The sequence below is a fragment of the Podarcis vaucheri genome (genome assembly GCF_965113315.1).
Source record: "Podarcis vaucheri genome assembly, chromosome: 10".
NCBI classification, from domain to species: Eukaryota; Metazoa; Chordata; class Lepidosauria; order Squamata; family Lacertidae; genus Podarcis; species Podarcis vaucheri.
The window spans coordinates 74,952,436-74,974,901 of record NC_138748.1 but is presented as its reverse complement, the minus strand read 5'-3'; the positions used below and the strand labels follow the sequence as shown (position 1 = coordinate 74,974,901).

At 58.1% G+C, this 22,466-nt stretch overlaps 2 protein-coding genes across 2 annotated transcripts in view; one reads left to right on the top strand and one right to left on the bottom strand.

Moving 5' to 3' along the window:
* The window catches only part of SND1 (staphylococcal nuclease and tudor domain containing 1), a 220,023-nt gene that overhangs the window by 183,280 nt on the left and 14,277 nt on the right, over positions 1-22,466 (top strand). The gene's annotated exons all lie outside the window — the stretch shown is intronic.
* Positions 7,904-10,878, bottom strand: LRRC4 (leucine rich repeat containing 4). The gene has a single exon (XM_082240706.1). It carries the CDS (start codon positions 10,401-10,403, stop codon positions 8,445-8,447), a length of 1,959 nt encoding a protein of 652 aa, XP_082096832.1. The 5' UTR covers positions 10,404-10,878; the 3' UTR covers positions 7,904-8,444.

Here is a 22,466-nt window from a genome sequence, read left to right as displayed (position 1 = left end):
CGAAAACAGCTTTCCTAAGAGCTGGTAGCCAGTGGCAGTGCACCTTGCTCCAGGAGCATGAAAGGCTTTGCACTGAAGCCACTGCTCAATAAAGCTGTTTAGTGCTCTCTAATCTCTTGATGGTTCCTTAGTAGCTGTGTGGGTTCTGCCCCACGACTCACGTCACACCAGGTGGGCAGGGCTTGTGAGGAACGGCATTGGGGACCAAATGGGGACCCCTGCCAGGCCGAAGGCTCCCCGCCCCTGCCTTCAGGGGCCCAGGGCCTGCTTCCTTTGAAGACGGATCTCTCCCCATATGGACTTGCCTGTGCCTTCGGATCAGCTCCAGAGGTCTTGCTCTCTGTGCCATCCTCTCAGGCGGGCAGGCACATCAGTGTGAAGGACAGGGCCTTTTTAGTGGTGGCTCCCTATGCCCTTCTCTGTAGAGATCCTTTAGGTTCCCTCTCTGGCCTTTTCCCACTGTCAGCTGAGCACTTTTATCTTTCAGCCGTCCTTTAACGTTTAAAGCTTCGCCACCACCAGCGTCTGACATTTTAAATTGCTGCTTTTTAGTTTATTTATGGGAGGGTTTCCAGCGTGTACCTTTTCTTTCTTTATGTTGTGAAACTGCTCCAAGTGCCCTATGGGCAGCAGAATGGCACATAAATAAATTACTTAACTGTGTGCAAAAAGGTACATTCCTTCCCTCCCTCCCTCCGCCAACTCCCTTGCCCACTCCCTCTCTCTCTGGCCTCCCCTTGCCACATTTCTTTTAGACAAGAGGGCTTGTACCGCCAAGGCATCCTTACCATTGTTTATTCTAAATCCCTTTTTCCTGAAATTTGAACCTTTGGGTTCAGGTCCTCCTGCAGGAAGAGAAAAGACCTTGGCTCCATCTTATTTCAACTCTTCAGACAGTTGCAGGCGGCTGTCCTGCCTTGCTGACCCTCCTTCCTCACTGCTAGTCATTTTGTCTTGAGTCCAGCTTTCCAGGCCGCCCTCTCCTTCATCTGCCAGGGCCCATGTCTTCACCTCCCAGCCCATCGACTCTCTCGCTGTCTCTCTCCCAAAGCATTAGTTGAGAAGAAGGAAGCGTAGTGGGGAGAGGAGAGGGCAGAACAATGTGAAGAGGACCAAGTTCTGTGTACAAAAGGCAGGATTCCAAGGGCACGGCCAGGCTGCTGGGTCAGGTGCAGAGAAATGTCTCTGCATGTGAAGCACAACTCCCCTTCCTTCCTTCCTTCCTTCTCTCCATCCGTAACTGATCTTCTCGGGATCTTTCTGCCTCTCCTGCTCCCTTCAGATCCCTCTCCAGACCCACCAGTCTCATTACCCTGCCTTCGCTTCAAGCCCATTTCTGCTCTCGGCACACCCGTTCCTCCTCCCCGTTTTGCTCGCACATCCTTTCTACCAGCTCCTGAGGTGGCTGGTAAATCTGCCTCTCCCTCTGTGCTCTGAAGGCCTATTGATGTTGCTCCCTGAATAACAGCAAGCAAACCCAGGAAATCTTTTGCAGCAAGGTGGCCCTGCTGGCCAAGAGCCCAGGCGCCTTCAATAAGGGAAAAGGAACAGAGCCCCACGGGGGCCTGGGGGGGCCTCTTCTAACCTAAGAGGCATGAGGAGGGACCTTGAGGCTCCTGAGTAATAAGAGGGGAGGGCCTCTTGTGGATCAGGAACTGGTTAGGTAACAGGAAGCAGAGAGGAGGAAGAAAAGGACATTTCTCCAAAGGGAGGAGTGTGGGGAAGCTGGGCTTTTAATCTTGCTCATACCTGATCCAGGGTTAGGAGTGAGCAGGGCTGTTGATACAACAAGAGAGCGTGAGGACCTCTCCAAACCGAGTGAATCTGAACTTCCCACGTCCTTCCCTGGCGCCTGAGCTGGCAGGGAAAGACCAGGAGTGAGAACTTGGGGTTGCAGCCGGTTGCTTGATGCCGACGGTGCCCCAGTGTGGAGAAAGGGGAGAGAGAAGCTGCCCTTTTCTCTCTGCACTAGAATTCGTGGGCGTGAAGCTGAATGTTGGAAGACGCAGGAAGGGCAGAAGGAAGGACCCCTTCGCACAGCGCAGAGTTGAACTAGGGAACTCACTCCCTGAGGAGGCAGGGGGGTCACCAACTTGAATGGCTCAGAAAGATGATGGGACAAATTCATGGAGGGCTATCAGTGACTACTAGCCAGGAGGGCTCTGCTCTGCCTCCATAGTCAGAAGTATACCCCAATGGGCAGCATCTAGATCAGGGGTCGGCAACCTAAGGCCCAGAGCCAGATGTGGCCCAATCGCCTTCTCAATCCAGCCCACGGACGGTCTGGGAATCGGCATGTTTTTACATGAGGAGAATGTGTCCTTTTATTTAAAATGCATCTCTGGGTTATTTGTGGGGCATAGGAATTCGTTCGTTTTCTTTTTTCAAAATATAGTCCAGCCCCCCACAAGGTCTGAGGGACAGTGGACCGGCCTCCTGCTGACCCCTGGTATAGATAATAAAATTAGTAGTAGTAGTAGCAGTAGTTTTCAATACCAGCTGGTGGAAACTTCAAGAGGGGAGATGGTTGTTGTTCTCAGGTTCTGCCTGTGGGCTTCCCATGGCCATTTGGGAGAGTGGACTACCTGGGTGATGGGCCAGATCTAGCAGGGCTTTAATAATAATAATAATAATAATAATAATAATAATAATAATAATAATAATAATAATAATAATATATTTCTACCCCACCCATCAGCCACTCTGGGCGGCTTCCAACAACTTATTAAAATACAATAGTTTCCTTATGTTCTTAGAGGCAATGCCTTTTGGATCACATGGGGTAGGCCAACAAGGGATGGCCAGGCCATCTGACTGACCAACCACCGCTGGGAACATTGGCCTTGACCTCACATGACCTTTCTTTCCACGGGGACCAGAAGCCCAGTGGGAGAGGCTGCAAATGGCTTGGCCATGTCTCAGGCACCTGGTGACAAAGTCGCCTGTTTGCTGCATCAGCCAATGTGGATGGGGGTCGGCAGTGGGGGGCTGTAAGCTGTCCCTGTTACAACCTTTGTCAGGAATAGTCCCAGGAGGCTTCCATTTCTGCCTGCTCCCTCCCTCTGCCATCCCCACCCTGTGACAAGAGATGCTCGCTTCAGAGACTGGGCACCCTGGAAGCCTCCCAGGTAGAATCACAGAATTTTGGAGGAGGAAGGCACCCTGAGGGTCATTTAACCCAACCCTCTGAAACGCAGGAATCTCAACTCAAGCATCCCTGATAGGCTGGCAGTCCCTGGGGATCTCGTCGTTTGTAAGTGCTTGGGGATTGTCATAGCTGCTCAGTTGCTGGGAAGCAGTGTGGTATGTTTGGGGGGGGCACACCACTCAGCCCGTGGGTGCCCTGAAACTCACATTATTTTAAAAGGAGGGGGGAGCCCCCTAGAGTCCTTCTCTCCAATCCACTCACTCTGTTCCAAAACAGGCATTTGACTCTTTTGTCAGGAGGACAGGTGGGTGTTTGGGCATTTTAAATTTCCATATGAAACCCAACCCAAACAGCGCCATGAAACACGTATAAGCACATCAGGTATAAGCTTCTAGGTATATTACACGTGTGGATAGAAGGAAGTTTGCCCGGTGCCTAAAAGATACAGGTACCCAGCGGAGGTATAGAGAGATGGGAACATGGAGAGGGGGAGGCCTCCCTCTTGGGCGGAGAACGGGGATTTCAAGGGGGAAAGAAGGGGAAGCATATTCTGTGGTCGATTACTTCACAGAGAAGGGGGCAAGGGGGTAAAATGCCGCCTTCCCCTTGCCCCACACTGTGTGGCCGCCTTGAGCCACCCCTAGAGGTTGGGGCGCTGGTGCCCACCCCCGTCTCCCCCAATCTAGAGCTGGGTCTGGAGGAATTCCCTTGGGGGGCTACCTCCTCCGCCCCCTCCCTGTGGATCAGGCTTTGTCAGGGATGGGGAGCAGATGGCATAGGAGGGGAACCACCCCACCCCCTCGGACGAACGGCGCTCCTGCCATTTCTGCTCTGAACTAATTTCCTGTTTGAACATTTCAGGTGTTAATCCGGAGCGCAGCTAGTTTTGCCCTGGCCTCGTTTGTTTTACTGCTTTAGGAATGTGGATTATAATAATTACTAGCGATTTCGGTGTGAGGTTTTTGAGATTTTTATCGGCGTGTTTTGCTTTGGGAATTGTGAACCGCTCGGCTTGGTCATGATCAATTGGGATAGGCGAGGAAGGGGCTGTATTAGGAAGGCGGACCTCCGCCAAAACGAGTGGCACCTGTAAGGCTGCCCGCGCTCCCTGCATCCATCTTCCCACCTCTGCCACCCATCTCCACTGGCCTTCCTCTCGCCCTTACCCTCACAGTCCTCCTCTGGGTCAGACAGAAGGCCTTTGGGGTCCAGCGTGGCTCACTTGGGCCCCTCCTGGACAAAGGCCTCTGACCCACCTGATTTGCCTCTCCGCTGTGGGCAGGAAGCTCTGTGAGCCCATATCACAAGACGTCCCTTTTCTTTCTCCCCACCCCTTTGCAGCCTCCCCCTGCCCCATATCTTGCCTTCCTGCTCCCAGCTGACAGGTGGCAACGGGGCTCTCTGCCTGTCCACACCCCCCCCCCTAACTCAAGCACTGACTGTCAGCCGCAGAGTCAACTTTGAAAAGGCAGGAAAAAAAGACCTTGGCTTTGTGTGTGTTTTTTCTCCACCTCCCCCCTTTTAGTCCTACAATTGGCTGCGTTATTTGCTTTTAATATGAAGGCAAAATTAAAATCTAAGCACTGCAGTCCAATTGCTGCTGCTGCCGCCGCTGCTACCATTGTGGCCTTGTCCTTTTTCTCTTGCCATGCATATTAAATGGTTCCAGGAGATTAAGGGGAGGGGGTGGCACGTGGCGGAGGGGGAGGGATGGATGGGGAGCACGGAGCCCCGAGGTTTGTGGCTGAGCTGCGGCCGGATCAGAGCAAGCAAGCACAGAGCCGGGTTTCATTAGCCGATGGTTGCCAGCGATAAAAGCCGGCACTACAGATAAAATCAGACATATGTTTTCATAGAAAGGCTCCCAGCTCTCCGGAGTCCAATCGAGTTGCCTCGCACCTTGGCTCGCAGGAAACGGGGTGCGCCAGAGAGCAAGCCCCACAAAGGAGCTCGGTTCTGCTCCTGGGGGCGGAGGGGGTGGAGGCCCCGGCAGCTGCGCCTGGTGCTCCCGCGAGTGACCCCATTTGGCAGGCGGGGAGGGGGGGCAAACAACTGGCGCAGCGCTTAATTATTCCATGGCACTGCAAAGAGAAGAGCAGGGGCGGCAGCGGACCCTGCCTGTGTGCCACCTCCAGAGGGGTCTGAGCAGGGGGAGAGCTGCTGGGCTTAGTATATATATAACCCCCCCCCCAACTTCATCACGAAAGCAGACCCCGAGGCACAGGGCTGCTGCTAGGCTGGCCTGCCGCTCTCCCTGATGGAGCCTGGGGTGGCCTTCAGCTGTGGCCGGGCCAGCAGAGCCAGGCGAGGGGAGCGGTGCCCCTTCCGCTGGCAAAGCCTTTTCTGCTCTGAAGGGCATTTTTCCTGGCATTGCTTTCTTCTCCGGAGGTTGCCCTGCCCACCCACTTTCCTGCTGGATGGCAAACTGAGATTTTAAACCGGGAAGCCTGTAAATCGGGTGGCCCCGTGACAGAACCTCTTCACTTTTGGGGTTGCTTTGCTCCCCGCTCTTAAACGGGGAGGGTCCCAGCGGAAGGAGCAGAATCTTTGAATGGGTGTCGTTCAGAAAAGGGAGACATTTGCAGTGCCCTTTTGGAGGGGCCTCTGTTCCCACGGCTCTCTGAAGAGCAGAGCGCCCGGCCCCCCTTCCACACCTGTCCCTGGGTCACCTTCTAGGGCATCCTGTCCTTGCCTCACCCCCTGGGCCAAAGCCACCCCTTCTTCCTCCTCCTCCTGGCGTTGCTGCTCGTTGCCAGCTCTGCAAAGCCCCCTTCCCAGTCCCTGCCGCGATGGCGGCCTGCACTGGCCTGCCTTGGGAGCCATCCGGCAGGGGTGGGGGGGTGCTCCGGTGCAGCCCCCCCATCCCTTTTTTTGTGGAGCTGGCTGGAGAGCAGCCTTTGGCCTAAGAGGGGAGCAGGGATGCCTTCACAATGGGCTGCTGGTGGAGTTTGGGTCCTCACAGCTGGGCAACTGAAACCCTTTCATAGAATTGGGGGGCCTGGACAGCCACAGCTTGTCCTGGCCTCAGCAAGAGCCCCTCTCCCCATCTCCCGTCCAGACTCCCCACAAGCTCCTAGCTGAACCAAGGCAGTCCGTGCTGCTGCTGCTGCTGCTGCACAATACAGCCCCCCCCCAGCCCCACAGTAACACAGAGGGGCTTCAGTTGCCAGGGGAGGGGTTGGTGTCCTTAATTTGGGGTCCTGCCCCATCTCCCCTTAAAAGGGGACACAATAACACCTGCAGGGGGCCCTGTGCCCCCCCTCCCAGCCGCTGCTCTAGTAATAGACGGGACGCGAGTGGCTGGTTCTAGCACTTGAAGTGGTTTTATTTAATTCCAGGAAAGGTTACTTGACAGTTTAAAAAATATTAAATACTTTTTTTTCCCTTTTTGCTTTTTGAAATGAACCTTTTAGGCTTCCCATTTTTCCCCGTCCCCAAATTGCCCACCTCAATTCCAGCTTTGCAGGCCAGTTTTTGGGTCCCAAAAACCTTTGGAAATACGGTTGTGGTTTTAATTCTCCCTCTCCCCCCTCCCCTCCCCTGGTCTTGGCATTCAGCATAACCCTTTAGGGACATTGCATTATTAAAAACGTTAACAATATTTATTAAAATACAAAAATACACTTGTCTCAGAGTTACAGTCAGATAATTCTGGCTTTTGGGTTGTTGTTGCCCTCTCTGCTGCCCCCCAACACCCCCCCCCAACAGATTGCAACCTCTTTGATCAAATCTCCAGCAGAAATGAGCAACCAAAGTCATGGGAAGCCCCTGGCGGGGTCCCGGGCACAGAGAAGAACCCGACGGTGCCCGGACCCGTTTGCACATTCCTCGCCCCTCCTAAAGGACAGGGGGGGGTTATTTTTGGCGGAGGGCAGGCAGGGTGGGGGGACGTGGGGGGCAGCACCATTCTCCAAACCGCACTCCTTGCCTCCCGGAGGATGCCAGTTTTGCCCGTTCCCTCCTGTGGCATTCCGCTTGCCTTTTGAGAAGTGGGCGAGGAGGACGAGGGCTGAGGAGTGTGCCCTTCACCCGCTCCCTCCCTCGCAGCCAGAGCCCAGCCCCACACGGAGGAGGGAGGAGCAGCCCTCGCCCCCCCCCCCGCCCGCCCCTCACTTCCACCTTCAGGGGGGGAAAGGAACGAAAAGCACAAAATTGGTTCATGGTTCTACAATCATATGTCAAATTGCCCACAGGGTAGCCGACACGCAAGCACCCATCGCGGCGCACGAGGCTGATGCGAGCTTGTCCTCCAGGCGGCCGCACAAGACGTCCTCCTGCTCTGCTCTTCCCCTCGCCGCCCCCCCCCCGCCCCCACCCCCGAAAAAGCTGTTTTTGCGCACTGGACCCTGCGCACAGAGGGTTAAACAGAACCACCGCAGGAATGTGGTGCAGTGGCAAGGCACCAGGCGGCCTGCTTGGGCGCAAAGCAGCTCTTCCTCCTCCCAGCCGCGGGTGAGGAGGGGGCGGCACGCCAGGGGGCCCCCCACCCTCCGGCCCATCGCTCCCTCAGGGGTCGCCCCCCACCCCCCACATGGTCGGCCCCACGTCCACCACACCCTTGCTGGGAGGAGGAGGGGCAGGCTCTTGCTGGTTTAGATTTTTTTGCAGTTTGATAATACAAGTATTTCGTTCCCTTGTGATAATTGTCCTTCTGTTGCTGCTGCTGTTTTTTTCTTTTTAAAAAATGACCTTTTTTATTGCATTTGTAACATTTTGGCACAGTACAAACTCTTGGTGCGCCCCCCCCTTTCCCCCCCTGTAAGTAAGATAGCTCTGTAAATACGGGGAGTTTTCTTTTTCCAGGGCTTTAAGAAAAGAGTGTCTCTATAGAAACGGGTTTGTTTTTACTGCATTCTAAGTAACATCTTCTAAAAAGGACAAATCCCACCCCCTGCTAGTCCCTGGTTCTGTGGTTTTCTTTTTTATCTTCACTGTTGCCTTTTCCTTCTTTCTTTCGCTTTAAATAGATCTTATTCCAGGAAGTCACAATGGCAATTTCTGACTCTCCTTTTTGTTGCTGCTGTTTGGGGGATTGGGCGCGGGGGGGCTGTTTGAAGTTGCTGCCTCCCTTTAAATAGAACTTACAAGTTAGAAAATAGGGGGGGGTTCTTTACATTTTTTTTAATATAATCTGCTTCTCTTATCTCAGCCCATAGACTTAATATATAAGCATATACAAGAGGAGAAAAAAACTGTCCCCCCGCCCCCACCTCTCTGTACAAAAGTTGATGTCTGTTTCTGTTTGTGCATTCTATTGCAATTTTTTTTTAATAATTTCTTGAGGAGGGGGGAGGAGTCAGATTTGCGTTTCCTGCACTTTCTCCTTGGGGTGGGTCTGAATTATATAAGGTTCGGCAATAGTAGTGACCGTGGGGTGCAGAGAGTTCCCCAAGCAGTTTTCTGTCCAGTGAGCCCCGTGTGAAGGTTTGTAAGTGTTGTAGTTAATGTGGTCATGAATAGCCGGCAGTACAACTGCCCCCTCACCTGAAACCCCCGACGTAGCAGTGGGGGCAGCCGCTGCCGCCGAGGCCGAGGAGGCCGGCATGTCCTCGTCCACCTGTATTATTTCCACAGTCCTGGCGGCTGCCACGGTGCTGCGCTGCTGGTGCCTTTTGCGAAGTTTGTAAAAGACAATCAACATGGCCGCCGCCAGCAGCGTCACGGCCACAAAGCAGCCAATGATGATCTTGGTGGTTCTCATCACCTCGTCCAGGCTGGTCTGCATCTTGTCGTTGTGGTTGTCCGAGGCGGGGTCCGTCTTGGGCGCCTTGGTGGTCTGGATGAGCACAGTGGTGGTGGTGGTGTACGCCGGCTGGTAGCCCGTGGACGTGGTCGGCACCGGCTTGGTGAACTTGGGGAAGATGTTCTCGGGCGAAGTCTCTGTGGTCTCCACCGTCACGGTGGTGAAGAAGCTGTAGTTGGAAGTGTTGAGCTCGGCCGTGCTCACGTTGAGGTAGGCCGAGGCGTTGGAGTTCCCCGCCACGTTGGTGACCATGCAAGTGTAGACCCCCGTGTCCGTCAGGAAAACCTGGGAGAAGTTCAAGGTCCCGTCGTTGAGGACGGAGATCCTGGGGTGGTTGGACGCGTGGCTCAGCACGGTCCCATTGGGCAGCAACCACCGGACGGAGGACATGGAAGGCGTGCGGCACTTGAGCTCGGCCACCCTCCCTTCGGAGATGTTTAGATCCCGGGGGGCATCCATGATGAAGGGGGCCGAGCACTGGAAAGCCGTCTGGTCCACCTCCACCAGGAACTTCCCGCGCATGTGCATGGGCGCATGGCAGCGCCCGCAGCAGGTGGAGTTGGTGGGGATGTACTCCCGCAGCCACCAGGAGAGCCACAGGATGTCGCAGTCGCAACTCCAGGGGTTGTGGTGCAAGTGCAGCTCCACCAGGTACCTCAGGGGGGCAAAAAGGTCGTGGGGCAGAGAGGAGAGGTTGTTGTGGGCCAGGTTGAGCTCCACCAGCGCCGTCAGGTCGTCGAAGGCGTTCCGCTCAATCAGGCTGATCTGGGAGCTCATAATCCACAGCTTTTTGAGCGACTTCAAGCCATAGAAGGAGCCGGGCTGGATGGCGGGGAAGTTGTTTCCCGACATCTCCAGCTCCTCCAGGCCCACCAGCGGGGTGAGGTTGGGCATATCCTTAATGTTGCACATCCCCAGGTTCAGGTACTTCAAGTTGTACAATCCCTCGAACGCCCCCTCCGAGATGTACTTGAGCTTCTTGAGCTCGCCCAGGTCCAGGCGCATGAGGGAGGGGACGCGGTTGAAGGCGTAGGAGGAGATGCTCTCGATGGGGTTGTTGCGCAGCCAGAGCTCGCGGAGCTTGGAGAGGTACTCAAAGGCCCCGCTGGGCACCACCGTCAGCCAGTTGTCGAAGAGCTCCAGGGTGTTGAGGCTGGCCAGGCCGTTGAAGGCCCCCACCTCCACCTGGCGGATGGCGTTCCGGCCCAGCTGCAGCACCTCCAGGTGGTGGAGGTGGCGGAAGGTGTCGGCCTGGATCATCTTGATGTTGTTCTCCATGAGGTTCAGGTAGCGCGTGTTGGAGGGGATGCCCTGGGGCACCTCCGAGAGGCCTCGCCGCGTGCACACCACCTTGCTGAACTGGTTACTGCAGGAGCACACCGAGGGGCAGCTCTGCGGCCCGGCCACGGCCGCCACTGCGCACGCCAGCCACGTTTGCGCCACGAGGTAGACTACGGCAAGCGGGGCGGCATTCCAGGCGTGGTGCGCAGTTGCCTGCCACAAGAGCTTCATGGTGTGGCACGTTCATACTTCACCATCGTGGGGGATTCGGCATCGAACGGAGAAGTGCCCCCCCACCCGCTTAGCCCGGCTGGAGCGCGCGGCTGCCCGCGCCGCTCTCCATCGGAAGGGGAGATGGGGGGGGGAGAGGGAGAGGGGGGGGAGAAGGAGGAAGAGGAGGAGGGCGGAGAGGGCTGCTCGGTGCGATCCGGCGAGGGGGGGGGCGCCTTCTGCGCTGGCAGGCTCCGTCCGTCCGTCCGTCCGTCCGTGCGTCCCCTCGAGGCGCTCAGCCCGGGTGCGCCATCCCGTCTCGGCCGGACCGGGCGATTCAGCGGGGGGGGGGGGCGGCAGGCAGGCAAAATGGTTCCTCCTAGAGGGGCGCGCGCCCGCCGGAGCGGCCCGGCCAGCTATGCAGGTCCATGGCAGATGCCCGGTGCCCGGGAGAGGCTGGCCAGGCGCGGGCAGGCGCCTCGTCCTTGGGCGCCGGGCGCAGCGGCAGCAGCGGGACGAGGCGGAGCAGCGCTGGCCGCGGCGGCGGGCTGCCCGGGGGGCGGCTGCTCCATGGGCTCCCCGAGCGAGCTGCTCCCGCGCCGGCCGGCCCTCCTCCTCCCGCGCCTCCGCCTCCTCCGCCGGCCCCGGCCCGTCCGTGCGCCCGCCCGCCCTGCGGGGAGCCCGGGGCGCTGGCCTCAGCGGGGCTCGGTGGGGCTGGCGGCCAGGCGGGCGCCCCCCCGGCGGCGCGGCGAGGTCGACGAGAGCTGCGGCACCCGCTCGCCGCCGCGCCGGCTGCTGCTGCTGCTGCTGCCTTCAGCGCCTCGCTCGCCCGTCGACTGCGGCGGGAGGAGGAGGAGGAGGCGGAGGCGGGGGAGGGCGCGCGGGGGCGGCGGCGGCGGCGGCAGGAGCCGAGCAGCCCGGGACCATCTTCTAGCGGCGGCGGCGGCGCCCCTCTCGCCTCCCGGGGCCGGCGGAGGCAGCAGCGGCGGCGGCGGAGGCAGCAGCGGCAGCAGCAGCCGGGGCTGCTCGCGCATCCTTTTGTCCTTCAGTCAGCACGGGAATGGGCCGCCGCCGCCGCCGCCGCTGCTGACGCATCGTGTTCTCGGGCAGAGCATTAGCGTGATGCAGGAGGCTTCGCTCGCTGGTCTTAACGCCGCCGCCGCCCCGCTTCCCTCCTGCGCCGCTTCCCTCCAGGGGTTAACGGGGAAGGCGGCCAGCGGAGTAGCGTTTTGCTGAGCTCCGCTGCCGCTCGACGACTGGGCCGGGCGAGGGAGCAGGCAGGAGCCCCCGCCCCGGGACTGGGGGGGGGAAGAAGGGGGCTGGGAGAGGCTGCCGGGGGTCTCGCTCGCTGGGGTGGGGACCCTGGATCCGGCCGGGGCGCCGGTGGGGGGCACATCCCAGGAGGTGGCTGCGCTGGAGGACCAGGTGCGGGCTCTGGAGAAAGGCAGAGTTTGGGGCTGGGGAAGGGTCCTCCTGGGGTCTGCTCTGCCCAAGCATGTTTAGTGCCCTCCTCTAACCCTCCTGGGACGCGAGGCTGAAACTAGCGTGGGATCTGCTCCTTTGGGTGGGCTGCATCCCTTCCCCTGTGTCAAGTGGCGCTGAGTCCTCATCAGCCCACGGCAGCTGGGGCACAGCTGGGCTGGGGTGGCCCTGGAGTTTGTGCCCGTGACCTTGAGGTACCCCTTTGCCCCTTCTGGGGGTGCTGGTGGCCCATGGGCCTCTGGGGCTGAATGCCTTGCGGGCTCCTCCCTGGGGAGGGTGGTTGGGTGGAGCTGGCTCTGGAGGGGGTGTAGGACTTGAAGCTGGGGGGGCCCCATCTCTTCAGGGCACAACTTCTGCTCCTGGGGCTGCCCCCTGGCTTTGGTGCCCAGTGGCCTATATTCCCCTTTGCCTTGGGGGGGGGGGAGAGGGAAAGGCAAAGTGGGTGGGCAAGGAGAGGGGGGTTTCTCCAGTGAACTGAGGCTGAGTGGGTGGCTTTGTCTTCTTCTGGTCTTCCCCCACCCCATGACCTTAGCACAGTGCTTACAGGTGAGTGAGGGTTCAGAGGCAGAACTGACCAGCGTCTGGCATTAAATCCCCCCCCCCGTGCCTGCTCCCCCCTAGGCAGGCACCCGCCTTCCATCACTGAACCTTCAGCCACACACAGTTTTGTGGACAGGGCTGGCTGGCTGTCTTGCATCTGGATTCTCCAGGAAATATTGATGGGTCCCTGGCTTTGCTTGGGGGTGGGGGCTGGGCAGGCAGGTGCCCCAGGCAGAGCAAAGCCCTGGGGCATCAATGGGCAGAGAAGAGAGTGCCCCCTCTGAACATGAGCAAGGTTCTGCTGTGTGAGCAAGAGAAGTCTGCCTTCTCTTCCAGCCAAGTGGAAGATACAGACAAAATCTTTGTCTTAGCCCTGTTTTCACAGCAAGACTAAAGGCAAAAGATCTCTGCTGGATCACACCGAAGAGAAATCTGTAGGGTTGGAGGCTCACAACCAGGGGAGATTAGAAATAGAGGAAGCGGCTTTCTATTTAGGCAGACCCCTGGCCCATTGGCAGTGACTCTCTGGGGTTTGGGGCAACAGTCAGGGGTCCTTCCCAGTCCCATCTGGGAAGGCCATGGGCTTTCTGCAGGCAGGGCTGGTGCTCCACTGTTGAGCTGCTGTGGCCCTTCCCCACTTAGGGGAGTCGGGGTGGGGAGGGGAAGTGGGCCAACATTTCATCTGTCTCAATTAGGCCAGACTTAGCTGTGCCCGTCAGAGCCTGGGCCCCTCTCTGCTGCCCTTGATGCTGCCGCCTGCTCCCCTGACAAGGTCTCTTGGATGCCTCTCGTGCCACAGCTGCACCAGAGTGTGGCTAATCCAAACTGATTTCTGAAATTAAAATTTCCTCTTCCTCCGCTGGCTGTTTTCTCTCTGCCTGGTTATTATTGCATTGTATCGGCTGCTTCTCCAGGCAGACCCTGGCTCCAGGGCTTCCTTGCAAGGCCTCCCCTCTTGCAAAGTTGAGGGGCTCAGCCCGCCCTCCCAAACGGAGAGAAGGGGTTCTGCTCTTGGGTCCCTCCTGAACTTGCAGTGGCTTTCCAGCGGGGTCCCATCCGGTTCCTGGCAGGGCAGACTGCAGCCCAGCTACCCTTGAAACGCTCACTTTCAGCCTGCGTTTACAAAGCGCATCTCTGCAGTGTGTTGTGTTTGCTAGTCTTTTGCAACAAACCTGTTGCCAGGAAGCCTGCTGTTTTATTCCCATTTTTCAGATGGAGAACTGAGCCTGTAAAACCACTGTGTGAGAGTCTCAGGGCACCTTAACAGCAGCCCAGCTAGGGCATGTGGCATCCGTGGCTCCCAGTCGCCAAGGCTGTGTGCTCCTGGTAACCCCTGAATACCATTTGTAGGAGAGACCCGCTGCCCTGAGATGATTTGCTTGTGGGCTTCGCATTAGAGCCTTTGAAAGGCAGGAAGCTGGACCAGATGGTTCCCTCTTGGCCTCTTCCAGCGGCTGGGCTTCTTTGAGGCTCCTCGTGAGGGCTGGCGTTGGCAGGAGGGTGAGCCTCACCTGAATGGGTGTTGGCTGCTGCCACCTGGGCTCAAGGCTCTGGGTCCCTTCCCAGGGGTGTTTCACCTCCTCCTCCTGAAGTCCTCTGGCAGTTCAATGTAGCTGCCGTTTGCTACGCACCTGCCCAGTGCCTCCCTCCAGCTGAGCAGCGGTTGTCTCAGGAATCTGCCTTGTGCCAGGGTGGGACACGGATTGCTCCATTGAGCCCCGCATGGTCTCCTCTGACGGACAGCGATCTCCAGGGTCTTTCCCAGCCCCGGACTCCCAAGGTCCCTTTTGCCTGGAGCTGCCAGGGGGCTGAGTCTGGGGCTTCCTGCTTGTCAAGTATGGGCCCTGCCCTTTGTCCTGCAGAAAGTGGGCAGGGATGTTGGTCCAGATGTGAGCCAAGGAGAGGCGTGGAGAGCAAGCTCCTCCCTGGAGGCAGCAGCAAGCGAACACACACAAACCCATTGAGGCGCTTGGGAGAAGCCAGTTGGGTGGCCCTTGGCCTTGCTGGCCTGCCTTGGCTGGGAGTGCTCGGCAAGTGCCTTCGGAGCACCATGTGTCCCTCCTGGCCTGGCCGTCGTTCGGGGTGAGAGATCAGTGGTGAGGGACCGGGTGCAAGGAGGCGGGTGTGGCAGATCAAGCGTCTCTGCAGAGCCCAGCCTGCCATTTCCTCCTAATTAAAAGGCATTTCGGAAATCACAGCAAAAAGCACTAAAGTATGAGCCATTACCTCAACTTATTAGGAGTCAAGGAAATTTATGGTCTGCTATAAATACCGCTCCCCGCCTGGGTGCCGTAACTCAGCTGGCCCAGCGCCTCCCCGGCATGGGGCGATGGCGAGCAGCCCTTCGGTGGGCAGGTGACTTGTTCCTGAAGATGCAAGTAAATCATCCCCAGCCAGAAGTTGGGAGGGAGGGAGGGAGGCAGCAGCCGAGGGGGGTGTCCCAGAGAGGGGGGTGTCCCAGAAAGCCGGCTCTCCTCTTGGGATGGGAAGCCGCTTCTTCCAAGGGAGCCTGCGCTGCTGCTTCCGCCTCTTCTTCCACTGGTCCTTGCGATGTGGTGCCAGGTTTCACGCCAATTCAATGCCATTCCTCTTGTCCTGCCGCTGTCCTTGGTGGGCAGGGGGGGAGACTCGGGGATCACGGAGGGGCCGTACTCTGCACATGCCCAGAGGTGCCCTTGCTCCTGGGTAACCCTCGCAGCAGTTGGAGCCCTCTGGGATCCAGCATCTATCTTCCCACAGGGAGGCCCAAGAGCAGCGGAATAATTGGGCTTGCCCAGGACAACAGAGGCATTGATGGGGCGGGAAGGACTCTGCTGCAACCCAGCGAGCGCTTGAAGGCTTGACAAGGCTGCTTGTCTCTGGCTCCTTTGTGGCCTTGATGCGCTCAGTGGAGAAGTCAAAACGGCTGTCCTTCTCTCTCTCCCACCCCCAGACAGACCTTGGGGAGGGCAAGATGCAAATGGGGGGGGGGTCCTAGCAGTGAACTCAGTCCTCCCCCTGCCAGCTCTGTTCTTGGACAACTGAGTCCCTGTGCTTCCTTCTGGGTTTTTTTGTTTTGGAGGGGGGAGTGGACTGGACCAAAGCCCCCCCTCTCTCTCTCTCTCCCTCCCCTGTGATTTTCCACCAGACTGCCAGAGCCAAGCCCTCCTGGTGGGTGAGGCGGAGGGAGGAGTCGCCCACCACCTCTGCCCAGGCACCTTGCCCTGGCCAGCTGGCTTCCTCCTCTCCTGGGCCAGGGCTGGTCAGCTGGAGCTGGTTTGCATGCCACCTGCGTGCTTGTGCGCTTGGACGGCTGCCACTGCCGCTCTGGGGATGGCTTTCAAAGGGGCCTTTGTGCGAGCCATGGGGGGAAGGTGGCTGCTTTCCGGGTGGGGGGGGCACAGTTCCCGCCTCCTGGCAGGCCTCGGTTCCTCCGCCATTTAGCAAAGCAGCGATGGGCAAGAGCAGCCCAGCCACCGAGGGTCCCAAGGCAGTGGGAAAGCTCACGGCTGCCTCTCCTGGGAGCGAGAGGCGTGGCCAGATGGCTCCTGGCTGGCTTTCCCCACAAATATGTTGTTCACACGGGAGGCAGCAGTAATAATAAAAAATGAAAATACTACCCTATAGCATTGATCGTTCAGCAGTCACCAGTTCACTGAAAGCCACTCAAAGCTTTAAATGATAAAACATGCCGACGGTTCAGTTCGCATTGGCCAGTGTCAATAGCATCAACGTGATGCTCACCTTAAGCAGTTCATGCAGGAGTTTTTCACCCACATCAAACAGGACAAGGGGAGAAGGCGAATCCCATAAAAGGGAGCTCTCCCGGCAGTCACAATCTTCTCCTCCTCCTCCTCCAGCCAAGCCACGCTGAGGGGTCTTTATCCCTGCACTTCGTAAGCCCAGCCGAAATGTCCACTGCAAAGGGCCCTGCCTCTGTCCAGGTGAGACGCTCCTCTGTCTCCCCCCGTCACAGTTTCATAGTGAATCTCTCCCTCCTCCCCACCCACAATGCACCTGCAACTCTCAGCACCCTCGCGGCCATGTTTTTTAACTGGGCGTGGGACACCCATCCCGAGAGACCACCTCTGACCTTTTCCTGGAGGCCCAGCACAAGGAGGCCATCAGGATTTGACCCACCTCCTCGTGGCATGTTGCCTTCAGCTTCACATTTGTGTTTCATTTGCTTCTGGGGGGGCTCGGGACGAGGGATGCCGTCTCCCCAACCGTGGGAAGCCATTTGCGATTGGCAAGGCTGCCCCCGGGGGACTGTCCAAGGCCCCCCCTTCCCTGGGTGGGTGTTGTTCCCCCAGGGGATTCTCTTGCCCTCCCAGGGGGAGCTGGAGCCTGCCTCTCTCTCTTCCTCCCCCCCCCCCAATAAGTTTTCTGCTCCGTCACTGTCTCCTTGCTTGCTGGCTGGCTTGTTTGATCCTGATCAGCAACCTTGAAGGTCTCTCCAGGCTATCAGGCCTGTCCTGATAAGATAAGGGTGTGATAGGCGAGGGTCGAGTGCAGAAAGTGGCAGGAATAATCAATCACTCGTCCCTGGCACAGGCGCACTCTCGCCCGCCTCCCACGAGGGTTGTCCTCTTGCGGAGAAGAGCTCCCCGCTTGGGGATCCATCCAGAGCCCCGCAGTTGCCAGCCTTACTGGGGGCGACTGTGCTTTGCCACTGACATGCCATGCACATCTTGCGTGTGGAGGAGCTTCTGGCTTCCCACCAGCTAACGTGATAGGCTGAGCATGCCGTTCCATGCGCCTCACCTGCCTCCCTTTTTGCTCCTGAGGAGAAGGGGGGAATTGCCATGGTCTGCTTGCATGCGTGAGCAGAAAGGGACCCCCCAGGGGGAAGCAGTTGTGGAAATGGACCAGGGATTAAGCTGCTTTCTCTCCTTGGCTGCAGAGCAGGTAGATGGGGGGGGGGGAGAACACAGAGGCGTCTTTTCACGGCCGGAAGTGCAAGCTGACACACAGATCTAGCTGTGCTGGGAAATGTGGGGGCTGGTCTTCAGGCGCCGTTTTCCAGAACTGGCTCCCCGTTCTCAGCCTGTGCTGACCCAGCTGCCCCCAGAGGCTTTTATTGGTGTGCCGTCCCCCCCCCCCTCAAGCTCTGACCTCGAGCCTGTGCCTTTTCCTTTTTGTAAAAGAGTCAAGGGGAGGCGAGAGCACACCGGCCTAAAGCATCTTTCTCTGGCAGCCTTTGGGAGCCCCAGATAGCGTCAGGCCACCAGCATCCCTTCAGGTGTGGCGATGGGCAGCACCCTTCAAGCTCTGCTACGCCTCCCACCTCAGGTGTCCTTGGACCTCTAAGCAGAAGGTCTTGATGAGGCAGGGGAAATAGGGGGGTGGGATTGAGCCTGGTGCTAATATGACTGTCTATCAGCACAAGCAGTTCTGCTTGCCATAAAGACACCCCCGCTCCTTGTCTGTTGCTCTGGGGATTCTCCTCCTCTCCCCCCCCCCAGTGGATTTGGGGCAGGAGGGGAGGAAGCCCCATTGCGCTGGCTGGAGCCCTTTTGCTGGCTTGCGGCTGCATTAGTTCAGTCCAGCCCACAATGTCTTAAGGTGGGTTTTGCGTTTCCTGTATCTGCACGCCAAGCTGAGCCGCATCACCTGATGGCATTTGGAGTTTAAATGCATCAGCAGAAGTCGAAGAGCGCACTGAAACGCTTGCCTGGAGGAGCATGTTTCACCCTTGATGTAACCGCACTGAGACTCGGAGTATGTAAAACGAGAGAGCCGAGATTATTGTAGGAAATAAACGGCTGGACAGGAAAGATCCTAGTTCCAGCTAACTAGAGTGGAGCTCCCAAGAGCCGTGCTCACTGCTCCGTGTCTGAGGAGAGAGAGAGAAAGGAAGGAGGCAGGTCAGGTCAGGAAGGCAGTCGAGGAAGCAGCCTTCTCCCCATGCAAATGCGCCAGCCTTCAACGCAGGCTGAGTTTCGTCCCAGTCCTTCCAACGGGGTTTGCGTTTCCCTTTAATTTAGAAGAGTCCTTGGCACTTGCAGAGTCTTTGGAGAGCACTGTGTGTGCTTCACGAAGTCCATTCTCACAGCAGCCCTGCAAGGTGGGTCAGCATGGCAGCTGCCGTCTGGGTGTCTGGAAAAAGAGCCCAAAGCCCATCCCTGTGGCTCCTGCCCTGCCAGGGCTCTCCGTGCCCCCCCCAACCCTTGGTGTATGTATCCCATTTGGAAGCGATGCCTTCGGAGCCCCCAGCGGAAAAGGATTGTTGATCCCTCAACAATCAGAGCCGGAATGTTTTATTTAAAGCTGAGGACAGAGTAGATCGATGAGATGCGTAGGGAATCGGTACCGATCAGCAGCGTGGGGTGGGGGTGGCCTCCTGGCACTGGGCCTCACGACGTAGGCGGGGGTTCTGGGTGTGCTGGTCTGTGGCCTCGGAAAGGCAGGGGCTCCCCGAGCAGCCCCCTGGAGGCGGCTGGTTCTGTGGGCCCCGCAAGGACGGCTCCTTTCCCCTCTGGCCTGGGATCTATGCCGGCTCTTTATTTATAATTGATGCCTGCTGCTCTCGCACACTCCGAGGTCGCGCTGGGCCATGTTGTGTTGCGCTCCTCCATTTGCCAAGGGCAGCCAAATCGCGGCCCTGAGAGGCCTCTGGCTCTCTCTTTCCACGCCTGGGACCTCAGGGAGCTGCTCTCTGAGCCTCGGGAGGGAGGGGCACAGGCCCCCCCCTTTGAGGTCTCCTGCAGGCTGGCGCTTGTGTGTTTATCTCAAGCTTGTGGTTTAATGCCTCGTGATGACAGCTTGCCTGCTCTTCCTTCTTAGTGGCAAAACGGCAACCCAAAGACCCTTTCTGTCCTCCCAGCCCCCGCCCCCTAGCTGTGATGGAGCCCGCCTTGTGCGCTGCAGCAGTCCGTGGCTGGCTCTCCCTGGGCTCTCTCTCTCCCCCTTCCCTCGCCTCTCTGCTCCATCTCTCTCCAGCGCATTTGGACTTGCTGCACTAAGCAGCCTTGCCCTGAGCCCCTCCAGGATCTCGCAGGGTTGCTTAGTTTGCTTAACGAAAGGCGCTTTGTGTGTCTCCTTGAACGCTGCTTACCTGCTGCCAATGCAGCACTTCTCCCTGCAAGGGCTTTTCTGCTGCGTTTTGGGTTGGATTTGAGTACCTCCGGGGGGGGGAGAGATGCCACACCCCACACACCCCACTCAGCAAGTGGAAATGTGCTTCCGCAGCCAGCGGCATTTGGGTTAGTGGGGATTATTGGGGGGGTCTCTTTGTTGTTGTCTAATTGTTTAGTCGTGTCTGACTCTTCGTGACCCCCTGGACCAGAGCACGCCAGGCCCTCCCGTCTTCCACTGCCTCCCGCAGTTTGGTCAAACTCATGCTGGCAGCTTCGAGAACACTGTCCAACCATCTCGTCCTCTGTCGTCCCCTTCTCCTTGTGCCCTCCATCTGTCCCAACATCAGGGTCTTTTCCAGGGAGTCTTCTCTTCTCATGAGGTGGCCAAAGTCTTGGAGCCTCAGCTTCAGGATCTGTGCTTCCAGTGAGCACTCAGGTCTGATTTCCTTCAGAATGGATGCGTTTGATCTTCTTGCAGTCCATGGGACTCTCAAGAGTCTCCTCCAGCACCATAATTCAAAAGCATCCATTCTTCGGCGATCAGCCTTCTTTATGGTCCAGCTCTCACTTCCATACATCACTACTGGGAAAACTATAGCTTGAACCATATGGACCTTTGTTGGCAAGCGAGTTTGTGATGGTCCTGGGAGATGGACAGTGTTTTTGAAGGGGGTGGGGGGGCCTTCCTTTTGCAGCTTCCCTGTGCTTGTTTCATGGGCTTTCCATGAGGAAGATCCCTCAGATGTTCGGGGCTGCCCAGGTCTGCTGCTGGCTCTCTTTCTCTGTCCCTCCCTCTCTGTTGGGGCTGGCTGGGGGGTGGGACGCCCTGCTGGGGCTTCTCTAGGAGCTGGGGCCCTTGGGAGCCAGAGCTTTGGCCAAACCACTAGCCTGCTTCTGCTGCGGCTCCATCACACGTGAAACCTGAGTGATCAGAGACGGGCCTTGGCCTGGACCCAGACACTAAGTCAGGACCCCCTTTCCCATAGCAGGCAGTAAAGAGACACAGGAGGGGGGTTGGGGGTCTTGGGGTTTTTTCCTGAAGCCCTCAACTTCCGTCTGGGAAGCCAGCCTGTTCTTCGGCATTCCCCCATTGTTGCGTGGAGAAGGAGGAGGAGGACAATGGGCTTTCTTTGTGTGCAGACGTGGGGCATAATTTAGGCACCCCAGTTTTGAAGCAGGGCTTTATGGGGAGCTGAGGAGGGGCTGTTGCCTCACTCCCAAGCGCTGCTTCCCTTCCACTGGAGGGGCGGATCTGTGAGCATCACAGGGTTTTACTTTGGACCCTTGGGATGCTGAGGCCGGCCAGTTGGTTGTGCAGGTGCCGCTAACCCCACAGGTTGCTCACTGCGTTCCTGAGTATGGTGCAGACCAGTCAGCCCACTTTCCTCAGGTGACCTCCAAGGCCTCTGGACTGGGGGGCGGGGGAGCGCTGTTTCTTGAGCTCCTTCCTCCCTTGCCTGCCCTTGGCACCGCAGGCTCTGTGGGGCTCTCAAGGGGCTCCTTGGTCACCTGCTCCTCTCCTGCTCCAGGGCTGCCCAGGTGGGTGTTCTTGGCGCGCCTGATGCTGACTCTGGCCTTCCTTGAGGGAGTCAGGGCTCCCCATCCCTTGAGAGACTCGTGTCCCTTTCTCCTTCATCCTTGTCCCTTTGGGTCCCCAGACGTTGTTGGACTACAACTCCCATCACCCCGACCACTGGTCATGCTGGCTAGGAATGATGGGAGTTGTAGTCAAATAACATCTGGGGACCCACCGGTTGGGAACCACTGCTTTTCCCAGGCAGGCAGCGAGAAGACTCTCTTTCCTCCTCCTTGTTGTTCCTTCATTTCACACAAGAGACAAGGTCTTCCTTCTAGGAACGGGGTAGAGCTACAGGGGCAACTTCATTAAGCAAAGGATTGGTGCTTCAGAGGAAGGAAGGAGAAGACCTGGGCAAAGAGAGCCTGTGGACCAGCGGCCGGTTTGTGGGGCTGCCGCCAACCATTCTGGGCCTGAGGGTTGGGTTCCAGGAGCCGTTCTATCCCTGCAAATTGGGCAGGGGAGTCATGCCAGCCTTTCCCCCCAGGATTCCTCAGCAGGCTGCGCCTGCCCCTCTCGATCTCTGCCTTGGATCTGCGACAATCCCCCTGGGCAGGTAGTAGGCATATGGCGTTGCTCCCCAGCTGGGGGCCGGGAAGGAGAAACCAGATTGTGTTAGGAAGAATCTGCAATGCTTATCACTTTACAAACGCCAGCGGAATTCACTTGGGAGAGGGGCAGCCTTTGAATCAACGCAGCTACAAGCATTCCCCAAAACAGACACAAAGGGAGGCCAGGTGCGCAGGCAGAATGATAAGCTGCACATGTGGCGGGGGGGGGTCTCTCTCCTTGCATGCGGCATTTCAGGTTGCAGAATCCGCCGGCTCCTGGCTGTGCCCCGTCGCTCTCTGACCCCGGACCGCGCGCAGGAGCCAGGCCGGCCGTCAGACGCGACTCTTCTCCATCCTGGTCCTTCATCTGCCACACACCCTGCCGGCTTCTTGGGCTGCGGGGCATCAAAAGCTCCACCCCCCCAATGAATCTGATGCTGTGGGAGGAGCCCCCCAAGCAGGCAGCTTCTGGGAAGCTGGAGGGATTGGTTTTGACAAGTCCTGGCTCCCCAGTCGTTCCTCCTCCCGCCGTGTCCATGCTGCGTCCGGGGCCGTCTCGCCAGCAGGGGGGGTTGACATGAGATGTGTATAAACTCCGGTACTAATAGATACTTGTCAGAGGATGAGGCTTGAGCGTGACAGGCAAGTGCTGGCGCGTTTACCTAGCGAGCCCTGTCAATCACTCGGTGGGCTTGAAGGCTCCTCCGCTCGGCCGCCTTGACAGCCAGCCCCACGGCTGGAAGCGAGCCTCCCTCTGGGTGGGCGACAGGGAGGTGGGTGGGCGGGCTGGGACCCTGGGCTGAGAGCCCCCGTGGCAGCCCCCCATGCCTGCCCCAGAGAAGGCTGCAGAGGCCGGCTCCATCCCCTCCCTGCTCCA

Excerpts from the sequence above, each read along its gene's own strand:
- LRRC4 (XM_082240706.1), bottom strand. The coding sequence starts at position 10,403 with ATGAAGCTCTTGTGGCAGGCAACTGCGCACCACGCCTGGAATGCCGCC.